The sequence below is a fragment of the Rhea pennata genome, chromosome 13 (assembly GCF_028389875.1).
Source record: "Rhea pennata isolate bPtePen1 chromosome 13, bPtePen1.pri, whole genome shotgun sequence".
In the NCBI taxonomy this organism is placed as follows: domain Eukaryota; kingdom Metazoa; phylum Chordata; class Aves; order Rheiformes; family Rheidae; genus Rhea; species Rhea pennata.
The window spans coordinates 14,109,407-14,122,820 of NC_084675.1; the positions used below are offsets into that span (position 1 = coordinate 14,109,407).

The following is a 13,414-nucleotide window of genomic DNA, read 5'->3' on the forward strand; positions in this document are numbered from 1 at the left end:
AATAGCTACAATGGGTGTTGTCTTGGCAAAGTATCACACTGTGTCAGAGCTACTGAAGCTGCTGCCTAATGACACTCTGGATACAGGAGAAAAAGTTAGTGTTATTCTAACAATTGGACACTGTACAGAAGTTTGTGGTAAGATTTCTTTTTTTCTATTTTTACTAATTTTAGGGTTAAAATGCATCATTTTTGTCATTCCATTTAATTTTAGAACTTACGGGAAAGTTCTTTTAAATAATTTAATATTGAAGAAAAGTTTTCTAGAACGTTCCATGTTTAGACTTTAAGAGCTATTAACACACAGTATGTTCAAGAGCATAAAGTTAAATATTATAAAAATTCAGAACTGTCTTTAGGTATTACAAGGTAAAATTAATTCAGTCCTGAAAACTACCTACATACCACACAAATCTTTTAGAGCTTTATTTTAATGGCCTTTGATATATACAGCTTCTGTGCACTGATTACATTGCTGTTATTTTTTAAAAAATCTATTAGTGTTGTTTTTTGAGAAACACAAGCAGCAAGTAACCTGTAATGTTTTTGTCATGCTCCTCAGGGCTAGCTCAAGCACATTTGCTGAAGACGTAACACTTAAGTTGGTACTTCATGCCAGTAAAAGCAAAACAATGTGAAGTTGCAATACACTGACCATTATTACTTATGCTGCTGTCTTTTCTCATGTATGGTCAGAAGCACATCAAAAAGTGTTCTAAAACCCTGATTGATCATCATCCTTGAAACATCAATAAGTAGTTCAGTAATTAGCTTCAGTAAGTTGTATGACTTAAACTTTAAAAACTCCATTTCATGAAGAATTGATTGAAGCAAAAAGTGCTTTGTTTAATAGCAGAAGTCTTTCAAATATAAATGTGATTATCCTACGCAGGAAAAGTTTCTCTTAAAATGTCAACATGAACAAAATAAAGGAACCAGTAAAAGATGAGATGTGATTGTTTTATCAAGTTTAGACAACAATTTTTTTAGAAAAGTTGTCAATTTTATGAATACATGCTGCAGATGATAACATATTTTTTTTTAAAAAAAAAAGGGCATGATGAGCATGAAGTGTCTTTTGTCTGTGGATGAACAGATTAGGCCTGGATTAAAGCCCTGATTTTATTGCTGTTTAGCTAAAGATAAACTTTCAGCTTTTGATATTTCCGTATCTCCATATCTTGAAATCCATAAGAAAAATGAGTAACTTTCACGGAAGGTCAGAAAAAACAGGTTTTGGTCTATAAAGTTACTGTAGGATTATTAAATGTGCATGAGTTTAAATCTGACCTATAATCCTTTACCACTTCCTATTTTAGAAGAAAACCAGTATGAACTGCTTAAGAACAATGGTCTTCCACTTATGATTCAAGTGTTAACTGAGTCTCAGGATGAGGAACTAAACAAAGCTGCTACTTTTGTGCTGCAAAACTGCAAACAAATGAGTAAGCCTACTGTTGTTACTTGAAATTTAGATGAGTTATTCTCCATATTTAAGTTCTGTTGATTTTTCCAAATAATTTAAAGTGTACCAGCTTTGTAATGCTGTGTGCACAAATACGTTTTTTTTCTGCAGAACTGTAGCATATTTACCACAATTAAATAATCATGGCATTTAGAGGGGAAGAAAAGTTGTAAAATTCAAGAATGTTGTAAGACTATATCTGTATAACCCAGGTATGTAGAGCCAGTTCGTAAAGGCTTTCACAGCAATAAATCATATGCAGAATATTAAAACTATCACATTCAGTTAGCATTCCATTTACACATACATATCATTGTACATTGAGACCAAGCCAATAATCACCATGACTGCAATTATTGTGCAGTAGTGAAAAAATATCCATCTTAATTTCTGAAGTATGATGTATTTTGAAGCATGCTGCTCAAGGTTCTTTAGATAACTGTACAATACTGCAGATAATACAGAAAAATACCTTTTCCTTTAATCCCTACAGCACTAGAAGATACTATGTAATTGCTAAATAGTGTTTAAAAAAAAATTATCTACCTTTCTGTAGTAAAAGTCTATCTGGGAGTTTTATTTGGATGTTAAGATTGAGGAGATTGTACTTCTCAATGGCCGACAATATGGAGGCTTGCTTAGAAAACAAACAGATCTATACTGGGAAAGGACCTGCTGAATGAGGATTAAGTGTGTGGTAAAGTGTGTATTGTAAACAACTTGCAATAAACAAGCTCAGCAATTAATGAGGTGGAACATGACACTTGTGACAGCAGTTTGTATTTTAAATGTCTGAGCAGTTAAATGTAAGTTTAACAATTATATCAATTATTATTAAGATATTTACATTTTGCTATATAAATTACTTGGGGGGGCTTGTCCCTCAGGATACTAAAATGTAATAAATATTATTAAGGTATTTGATTTGGAGTATTAATTTTGTTTTATAATTTACAAAGCTGAACAATTGTCCCTGAAAATAAATGAGAATTCATTAAATATGAACAATGCAGAACAGTTGGAAGTGGATGTGCAAAGAAGAGAAAGAACTCTACAAGACTACTGGAAGAAAGCAAAAGAAATTTTACACAGAATACACTTGATTGAAAAAGAACGTGATGAGGTTGGCTTGTTTAACAAGTAGAATAAAACTAAGATCTATCCAGAGTTTAAGGAGAAATAGGAAGTAAACTTTTAAGATAATTTCAGTGTGAGCTAGAAAAGAAAGGAAAACACTGGATGTATATGAAACTACATCCTCTAATTTTTAAATTTGTCATTACTGTGTATTGTACTAGGCTAGAAGTATGCTGGGCAATTGAAAAATGCAGCCGTCTGCATTTTTTAATGAAGCATTTTAGCCTATTATAAAATGAGACTTTCCATAAAATCAAGATCATTTAGGCTGCAAAACTAGACTTTTTTTTTTTTAAATCTGATACATATTTTGAATCTGTAACTTTTAACATCTACATGCAAGAAATGACTGTGTACAACTGTTACAGGGTAACTTATGGACAAATGTGAACATCAAGTTTTATTATTTCCTTCTGTTGTGTAATTAGTCGGTATCTCTGGGGGTAGAATAGCAAGTTTCTGATTTACTTACCTCTAAAAATTAAGATTGAATTAGCTGTTCTGTACTAGTACCAAATCCATTGCTTCAACCTGGAACTGCCACTTGATAACCACTCCCTTCAGCTTCTGTATATTCAACTCCAAAAGCCTTGCTGTGTTGTTAGCTCTCAACTCAGTCTGGGGTTTTTGAGGTGCTGAGGAATTTGTTTTACCTTCAGAGTTATATTGGCCTATCCTAATTAATCTTACTGGGTTTACTTAATATTTTATAGATCTCATTATAGTCACTAACTAGCATTTTTCAATACAGGAAAGAGTACAAAGAAAAATATTTATTGACAGATCTTCAGAAGCTAGTATTTATGCATCAGAATACCATGAAGTGAGTACTAGTGACCCCAAAAATCATATGGAAAAAACATATCAAGTAGGATATCCACGCTTAACCTGTAAGTCAAATGGCTGGATTCTTGCTCCACCTCCAAATTCTCTACCACTGCAGAATGAAATACTGAAGACTGTGAATCCAATAAATGCTTCTACTGGACATAATGAGCAGAGTAATATTCCCCGTTCAGCTGAACGGCAAACAGACAGTTTACTTCAAAGTCATAGTATAAATGAAAAAAATGCAGTTGAAAAAAACCAGTCTTTTCAAGTAAGGTATGTATTTTACATCTAAGCAGAAATGCTAAGTTTTTTTTCATTAGTAATTTCCAAGTGAATGTTAGCCTTTTTACATAATGATTACTGTGTCTTTTTCTGCAAGTGAAAAGAGTTGAGGTTTTTTTTGGTTGCTCACCAGAGAGAACTGCAGAAATGTTTTTGACATCACAGATCAAAGATTGTAGGCACTCATTGCAGTAATAAAGGCTTCTCATCTTTTTCTCCTAATGGATAGGCATCTGATGGATCATACAGGAAGCCTGTTGCTGGCCATGTCCTATTGCTTTGAGCATAATGATGAAAAAAATCACAGAATTCCCACTGATTCAGCAGATCAGACTTTGACCCATTTATTTGAATGAAACCATGGAATCATCTGGGATATGCACCTACTGGAAAAATAGTTCCAGGACTTCTCTGCACAAAATTGAAATTGTATTGCTTATGAAGTGGGAATAAGCATTTTTCCTTGCTTCTTTCCCCTCATTCTGAATTACTTCACTGCATGGGATACTGGCTTGTATTGACATTTACTGTTCTCTTGCTTTGTGTATCAATCTTGCACAAACATGCATTTTCCTCTCTCCTTTTTTTCTTTCACTTTTCATGGTTATCTTTCCTATCAATCAAAAAAAAAAGTCAGTATTAGGCGATTTGCAAGGGTAAGTGCAAATTCAGTTATCTTGAATTTATATTTTGAATGTTCCTCCCCATTCCCAACACTCCTGTTAGACAAAGAGTATGAAAGCTAACAGTATTTCTCCATTTTTGGTTTCCACATTTTTGCTGTGCTGCTTTTTTTTTTTTTTTTTTTTTTTTTTTTTTTTTTTTTTTGTGGCTGGCTGGACTACACCCCTGTGCACTTTCCTAACATGTATTATACCGTGACTTTAACTACCACAGAAATTATGGAAAGTGCAGGGTGTGTTCCATGGTCAGGTAAGTTCTGCTTTGCTACTGACTGATGTAATTTCATGCAGCTTCTTTATTTGTAGTTCCAACCTTCAAAGCATGTATCTTCTCAGAAATACTTTTTGGGCAGGGGGGCACTCTCCTAGTATATGGATTTGTGTGAAAATGGGAATTACCCCATGACCCAGTGAGTTAGGCTTCTTGCTCCTACAGCATTCAGAGGTAGCTTGTCACAGAATGGTTGAGGTTGGAAGGGTCCTCTGGAGGGTCCATCTAGTTCAACCCCCCTGCTCAAGCAGGGTGACCTAGAGCATTTACACAGGATCACGTCCAGGTGGGTTTTGAGCATCTCCAGAGAAGGAGACTCCACAGCCTCTCTGGACAACCTGTTCCAGTGTTTTGTCATTTGCAGTGAAGTATTCAGGTAGAGCTTCCTGCGTTTCAGTTTGTGCCCGTTGCTGCTTGTCTTCTTGCTGGGCACCACTGAAAAGAGACTGGGCCCGTCCTCTTGACACCCTCCCTTAAGGTATTTATAGACACTGATAGGATCCCATATTAGTCTTCTCAAGGCTAAACAGCCTCGCAATCTTTCCGCATAAGAGAGATGCTGCAGCCCTCTGATCATGTTTGTAGCCATATGCTGGACTCTCCAGTAGCTCCGTGTCTCTCTTGTGCTGGGAAGGCATAACAGAAAAGTGCATGATGAAGCATCCCATACTGTAGGATCATAGCAGTTGCATAAAAGTTAATCAGTGCAAGAAAACAAGAAAATGAAGTATCTTTTAGAGCAACTGCTACATCTAGTGAAAAATACAGTGTTGCAAGTAGTACACAAAAGCTGCATATACCAAGTAATCCTTATGTGAACCAGAATTACAAATGACTGGAAACTACCATCCAGTTTCCGGTGCTGGAAAGGATTCTGGATAGCACTACAAGGAATGGTAATCCCAGATCTCTAATATGATAATGACGTGCTGAATATGTCTAGCCTCATAACTTGGAACAACTAGAATCAAGTTTTATATATTATGCTTTGTGTTTTGCCTTTGTAACTATGTTGTGAAGTCTGATTTTAAATTTGTTTGCATGTTCTTGGTTTTCCTAGTGAACACGTGTTTAAACAACCAGCAAAGATTGTTAAAAATCTGAAACAGGCATGCACATCAGGTACAAATAGTTAAACATGTTCCTTGTGAATATTTGGGGGTGGGGAGGAGGAGTAGATCATTTCACTCTTAATAAATGTTCTCTTCTAAGATTAGTCAATTATGCTTACTTTTATTATTGCTTTTGTCAGTTGTAATACTTAATCAAATGACAGACTGCTATGCATAAAATACTATAGCCATTTGCTTGCTTTGAAAATTTTACATTGGATATAATTTTACTAAGAGAATATTTATTCTAGATTTCTAATACATATTTTAATTTTCTTAATTGATTTTAGTTGATTCATTTGTTCAAATGAATGCATCACAGATAAGCATTTTAAATCAATTCTGAATGCAATTTATATTTAACAAACCATTCATAGAAAATGCATCAGGATGCTGGTTTTGTTCTGTACTCTTAAGATCTAGGGATAGAGCCTAATAGAGCATTTTTTTTTCCTGGAGGTATTCCTGCATGTTAAACATAGGTAGATGTGTTGTGGGGTAAGGGTTTATCAGTCTGTCATTGATCTTTTTACTCTAGTATATTTATTTCAGAATTGGCATCTGGAATCAAACCAAATCAAACTCATAATTTATTTTGCTGTTAATTTATGAAATTGATGATTATTCATTAAACCAGAGTTTGCCAGAATGATAGATTTAGAAGGGACCAAGCTGATCTCCAGGTGATGACTTTTCAGATGGAGAGTAAGGATTATTCCAATACTTTGCGTTTTTCAATTTTAGATTCTAAGTAGCATTTAAGCTTATAGAACTTAGTTAATGTAAGTATATAGTTATCCTGGTATGAAAAATAAGCTTCTTTGGGAGAGCAAAGCAAAAGTCAGTATTGAATTAAATGGAGTTATTCTAGATTTTTTAAAAATGGATCTATTTAACCTCAGGATTTTTTTTTTTTTTTTTTGCTGTTAAGTAAATTAGGCTTTCCTAATAATCTACAAATAGAACATACAACTGAACATAGGTATGTCGATGTAGAATTACTGCAGCAAAAGATAGACTGCATTTTCTTTCTTAGTGTTTTTTTTTCTTCTTAATTTAGATCAACATTCATCCTATGCAGAGATAACTAAAGAAGAAAAAAGTATTTTGACTACATTTGCATCTCTTAAAAGAGCAAATTTAAGGTGTTTAGGTAAATATTATCTTAGGTCCTTTCTTCCTAATTCCATAAAAGATGCCTTGTGGAGTCAGCAATTCAGTAAATGGAAATGATACTACAGAAATTCTAACACACGCATTGGATTAACTAATCGGCAATTCTTAATTGTTTCCTTTTCTTTTTCTGCCCCTAAAATAAAACATAAATGTTGAAATAAAATTGCATGTTCAGATTTAGGTCTATATATGTTTATCCACAATAGATTTATTAATAAGCAGAATATAAAACAGCTTAAAAGAACACAAAGTGCTTATTGAAATATAGAAATACTTAGGAACAATTGTTCTGTTGCTTTCTCTTATCAGAGAAAAGGAGCAAAAAACCCCAAAAACTGCAGTTTCTGAAAGTTTTACACTTCCTAAGTATTCTGCAGCCCTTCCAATTTTCCTCCCTTACTGCTGTTAAATACAGGCAGTCTGTTCTATAGTAATCCATGACTACAGCCTTCAGTTACCCCATCTTCTACTTCATGAACTCAATCCTGCAGTAGCTTATGTGAATGCTACTCAAGGTTTATAAGGGGATTTTTGTAATCAACCCTATGACCTTACATAAAAGCTCACAATCCACTTTTGAACGTGATTTAAGATAAGTAATATGAACTGAAGTTGTCCAAGTAGCTTCAACTGGAGCTCTAGTGCTGTTTTATCTCAGGGTAGAACACTGCAGAGATGTACCAGTGCCCTTCCTATAGTTCCCTACAGTGGAGAAAATTCTTCAACTGACTATATAACTGTAAATTACCATAGGATATGGCCTCAGAAACAAGCAGGAAGGCTTTGCTTTGATGAAATTTATATCTGAGTCTGAGTTACTATTCATTCAGGTTAATGCAGATAATTGTTATGATGTAGAGAATGTTTCGAAGTATAGAAAAGACAGCTTTTATATTTGGCCCTTGTATAAAGGACCTGTTTTTGTCCTGTCAATATTTTACTTTTGTAGAGGACCTAATTCAGCACTTCTGGAGTGGAAGTGCAGTATAACGTGCTCCCAGAGGTCATGTTGAAAAAGCATATTTTCTTGGAGAGCAAGTGCAAAACAAAAAAATGAATATTTTCAAGAAGATAAAGGCCTAAGCCTTTCGGAGGTGTATATATGAAAAAATGGAAGTCAAATTGTAGACCATAATGAGCAAAATAACAAAAATGCTGAATTTGATGATGGGTGCTTTAACAGTCACGCTTGCTGTTTCTACAATATTTTTTTTCTTTCCCCCTCCCCCCAGGATGTACAGCACCAGGCCTGTCCTTCAATAGTAAAACCTTTAACAAGATGTTGCAAACTTGTCCATACCCATGTGATCGTCACAAAGTCATTCTGGAAGCTGAAAAAAAATATAAAAAGGAACTTAAGAAACTGGCTGTTTGCAACAACAGTAGTTATGCAGCTTACGAGAGTAATTATGAACATTTCCTTAATAGCTATAACTATTATTTTAAAATATATTTATTTTAGACTTGATTCTGATCTTTTAACAGTCTCATAAACACTGATTTAATTTGTGATTTGTAATAAATGAGATGAGAGCTAGCCACTTTTGAGAAGTATCTATCATGTATGCCTTGGCAGTAGTGATGCATCCTCATTATAGATTTTGATGAGGCTGTAGGCCTTCTTTGCCAGAGTTAGTCAAGTTACATCTAATGTTACATCCTCACAGATGAGAGGCCTCATTCTTAATTAATGAAGTAATTAAAGGAAAGTGCAGCTTATTTTTGTATTGTAAAAGAAGGTATCTTTAATGGTTATTGCTGGCATTTGCACTAGCATACATCTTATACTTTCCAGAAATACTGTTAACACCAGTGACTAAAAGAAGACTGCATAGAGAGACATCAGCTTCTAAGAGCAGAAAGGAAGATTTCCAAAGTAAGGACCCAGTTCTGAAATTAATGTAAAAAGCCCTTATTGTCTGAGTGCTTCTATTGCAAGACTTCTACTGCAAGACTTCCACAAGAGCCTTTGGATAGGGAGTTATGTTTTTGCTGTGGATACTGTCAAAATTCTGACTGAGAATAGGCCAGAAAATGCATATTCTATAATTACATGTACTTGCTTTGTAGATACCAATTTGAATCCTGTCATGTTTACTTGTTTACATGTTTACCCACTATTTTGGGGTTTTGCATTCTTAATTTTTAAAGCAGCAATGCATAATCAGGATCTGATCATAGTGTTAGCTGCATGTTGCTGGATTCAACATTATTCTATTATACCTTTATAGCAGTGTTACCCTGTTAGGGCTGTTTCTGTAGCTGCCTGGAACTCTGCTAAGGAATTGGATCTCTATGTGCTGAACAGCTAAAAGGGTAAAAAACTTTAAAAACGCACCAATGCTAGGGCCAGTAAGTGAAAACAACATACCAGAAAACTAAATAAGAGATCTGCTTGCTTGGCTGGTATGAGGAGTTGAATAAAATTCTACTGATAAGGTAGAGCTGGAAAAGTGAATATAAGTTACATCATTATTTTATTTAATAAATTTCTGATAATATATTTTTTTCTTCAGATTTACAAATTAATTCATTTGGCTATTATAGTCATTGAAGTCCTTTAAGAATAAGTGTTTATTTCATCTCAGAAACCCTGATGACCTTTAGCAAGTACAAAATTTTTTGAAGTAAATTGGATTTTTCCAGTCTTTCTTCTAAGACTAGATAGTAGTGCTCAGAAGATAGTCTTGCTTTAAATTTTAATTCCTAAAATATTAACAATGGTTTTTGCTTTTTCAAGAAAAAGACATAACTCTTATGTTTTTTAAAAGGTATACTTTTGACTCCAATTAGAAAAAACAAAACTGATGCCTCAAACAGAGATGAACATAGTAACAATACTTGGTTGATTGAAAAGTATAACTTGATACCTACATATAAAAGATGTGAGTATTACCAGAAAAAAATAATTTGTATTGCCAGAAAATTAATTTGCATAACTTAAAGATCAAGTTTGCCTTTAAGTCAGGGCGTTGATACAAGCATCTGTGCTTGCTAATGGAGACAAATGGCTGAGAATTGTAACAGGGTTTTTTTTTGTTTGTTTGTTTTGTGTGTTTTCAGTCACAATATTATTTATTTTGAGTTAATTCCTGTTATTTGTTAGCTGCTTTTAAAGCCTAAATAAGCTTGGCATGTTAATGTTATGATGAGAAGATGATACTTCCTTGTTTATCTGAATATTAGTAACTATTAATAAAGCAATATTTACATTTTTAAGGTTATTAGAAGAAATATTCCTTCAAAACATTCACTTTTACAGCAGATTTGAGTTAGTTTAAAATAACTATGAGATAGGTGTATTTATAATTTCATAGCTCGCTCTCAAAGAAAAAAACACTTGAGAGAGTCAAGTGTGCAACTGGATATCATCAGAGCTTAAAAAAACCCTGTATATATTCACTTGGTAAAGATGAGGTAAGTTATGTGAGTCTAATTGTACACTCACGTATTTATAAATGTCCAAATAAAGTCATTCTGAATTGCATAATTTCTTTTAAAGTCACCTTTAACAAGAGGCCAGTACCAAATTGAGCCTTACTAAAAACAGGTTTCTCTATTGGCTTTACCCCAGTCATAATTACTTATCCCTGAAAAGGGATTGCTTCTGAATACTGGATATGGAGACAATAGAGGTATGCTTTCTCCTGCACTAAAGAAAATCTGCATAGTGTAAAAATAACAGAAACCTAGTGGAAGAGCTGTCCTGACTGGAAAACAGATCTCGAAGAGTACAAACTAAGTAAGAACAATAGAGATGAAGTCAAACATCAGGGAAAAAAATACTGTATTTCAGTAAATGGGTGATAGTGAGGAAATGGCTAAACCTAACATCTATAAGAACCACTGCTACTTTGACAAAGTTAATCATTCTTTAGAATTACTTAAGATTGTATTGTCTGTAATAATGCATTAATAAAGTGAAATACTATGTAAATTTACATAATTTTAAATTACACTAAAATAAATGCAGAACAAGGAAAAACGTTTCCTGCAACACAAGGACTTTAAAGAAGAACCCCAGAAGATTTTACCACTGAAGAAATTATCCATCTTTTGCTTCCTTTAGAAGGAATGGACAAATGATGTTCTTTCAAAAAAAAAAAAAAAACAAAAAAAAAAAAAAAAACCACAAGTTGTAGTTAAAAGTTACTGAAATCTCATTTTCTACTATCATATATGCTGAGAGGTCAGTTTTCAGTTCTTGATCCTGATCCAACTTGCCCAAAAGGACAGGTTACCTCCTAGACCGTTACAGAATTTGCAACCCATGGGGTTGCACTTTGTGTCATTCCAGTGCTGTGCCATACCAAGCATTAGAATGGTTTTTGTTATAACAGTATCATGGCTTGTGCTTAAAGCTACATTGGGTACTTCTAGAGAGCTTTTGCGCCACGCTGACCTTAACTGACCTACGAAGAGAATAAGAATTTCATTTAAGCATTCTAAATTAATCCATATATTTACTAGGAAGTGTAAGTAAATATCGAGTTCAAATATCTTTTCTGATGATGGGTTATGAAAATCTTCCTGGCAATTTTTGCTGTATTTAATAAGCGTACTCCTTGCACAAAGATGCTGTCTATAGGTAGAATACATGGTGTTTCTGCTCTTCTTTGGAAATATGTGCAAGTGTTTAGTACCAAGCATTTTTCTATTTAAAACTTTTCTAAAATTGCACCATGTTTTGTGTCAACATTTTTCTTCATATTTTCTCTCTTTTGTCTCCCTTTACAGAGGCAGGGAAAAAAAATAAAGATCATCAATAACATCTTTCAAGAGTATTTTGTATTTTGACACAATGTTGAAGAACAGCAAAATTAAATGAGGTAATAACACGATCTGTTGTTTTAAACTGGTTTAAACATCTTTTTCAATGCTAACATTCACCTACAGAAATTGTTATGGTTTACAAATTTAAATTTAATATAATTTACTTTTTTTTAAAAAAATAATGCAGCTGAAGTAAAATCTTTACCAATAAAAGTTTTTTTTAAATTATTATTTTACTCTAAACTCCTTTATCACTTGATTTATGTGATACTCAACATGGCTTTTTATTTGAATCTTTTTACGGTCTGTTTTGTCCCATTTGTAAGAAAAGGTTACGTTGCTAAAACCAGTATTTTCTGTCAGATACTGATAAATGTTGATATGGTTCTATGTGCATTTTTTCATTCTAATCAGTGGAATGTTTAGCTAAAATATTGTCATGTATTTGATTTACTGTATATACAGGAAATAGAACAATAAACATCTCATGTATACTCCTGTCAGTATATTCTAAGTTATGCAGTTAGGTCACCATTTAGGAGAATTTGCTTTTAAGTAGAAATAGTTAAGAGAGTACAAAGGTCACAAAGGCTTCCAGTAATATCAAAATTTTTTTAAAGATGCAAATACTAATAACTATTGAATTTGAACATAGAAGTTGCAGAGAATGCACAAGAAATTCCATGTGATAGAGAGATTGTCTAGACAGAAGAGTCAGTGTTTTCAGAAAGAAGATTGTGATAGAGCAGGTTTTATTTTTTTTATTTCTATTTGCAAATAATTCTGTGTAAGACAAATCTATGACAGAAAACACCAAATGTACTTTGGTACACTGCTGAATGTAAGTAGGTAAATCTTACATTGATATAATCAATAAATTGAAATAGGTTGTGGAAGTGCCAGAATTTTAGAATGAAAGATTCAGATATGGCCCAGCTAGTGTATTTCTTGAATCGTATTAATGACTGGGATGATATCTATGGACCTATGTAAAACAGTTTAATGTTGAACTAAGTAGAATGCAGATACTGACACATTTACAGTTTGAAACTGTGAACTGAAAGCAGGGATGATGCTGATGGGTATAATAAATAGGTCTTTTAATGTTTTCCGCTATTGTGTTTTTGTTTGTTATATTACCAATTTTCAGGCATCTTCATAAATCTATGGCAGGTGTATTGAGATACCTTTTGCAAAGGTCCAGTCCTATAAACATACAGGATTTCATCTAATGCTATAAATGCATTTGACTTCCATAGTAGATACAGTAGTATTGTTTATAGTTGGTTAGATATGCTTTTTCTTTTTTCTTTATTTCTTTTTTTTTCTTTTTTTTTTTAAGAAATACTTTTTTCTGCTGTGTCATGCAGCATCCGGTCTCATGCAGTATCTTTTTCTTGCACTATTTTCTTCCTCTTGCTGCTTCCCCCTTTAGCTTAGGGCTGTTGGGTGACCTTCACGCGTTGCCGCCGCGGGAAGAGGGCCGGCCGCGGGGGAAGAGCGGGGAGCAGCGGCGCACCGGCTTCCCCGGCGGCAGCGCCCGCGCAGGGCGCCGCGGCTCCGCGCGCCGCTCCCGGGCGCGGCGCGGCGGCTGCGCGGGCGCGGGGCGCCAGGGGGCGCTGCCGGCGGCGCGGCCCCGCGGCCCCGCCCGGCCGCTCGCGCAGGGCGGGGCGCGCTGCTGCGGC

General features: G+C 34.4%; 1 protein-coding gene across 1 annotated transcript in view; it reads left to right on the top strand.

The window, feature by feature from the left end:
* TERB1 (telomere repeat binding bouquet formation protein 1) overlaps positions 1-10,338 on the top strand; it is an 18,043-nt gene extending 7,705 nt beyond the window's left edge. Inside the window, exons 10-19 of the mRNA XM_062586856.1 lie at positions 6-137; positions 1,319-1,444; positions 2,424-2,587; positions 3,353-3,705; positions 5,729-5,790; positions 6,841-6,933; positions 8,189-8,359; positions 8,752-8,832; positions 9,728-9,841; positions 10,274-10,338. Coding sequence (XP_062442840.1) covers positions 6-137; positions 1,319-1,444; positions 2,424-2,587; positions 3,353-3,705; positions 5,729-5,790; positions 6,841-6,933; positions 8,189-8,359; positions 8,752-8,832; positions 9,728-9,841; positions 10,274-10,338 — 1,361 coding nt within the window. The remainder of the gene's footprint in view (positions 1-5; positions 138-1,318; positions 1,445-2,423; positions 2,588-3,352; positions 3,706-5,728; positions 5,791-6,840; positions 6,934-8,188; positions 8,360-8,751; positions 8,833-9,727; positions 9,842-10,273) is intronic.
* The last annotated feature ends 3,076 nt before the right edge of the window (positions 10,339-13,414 follow it).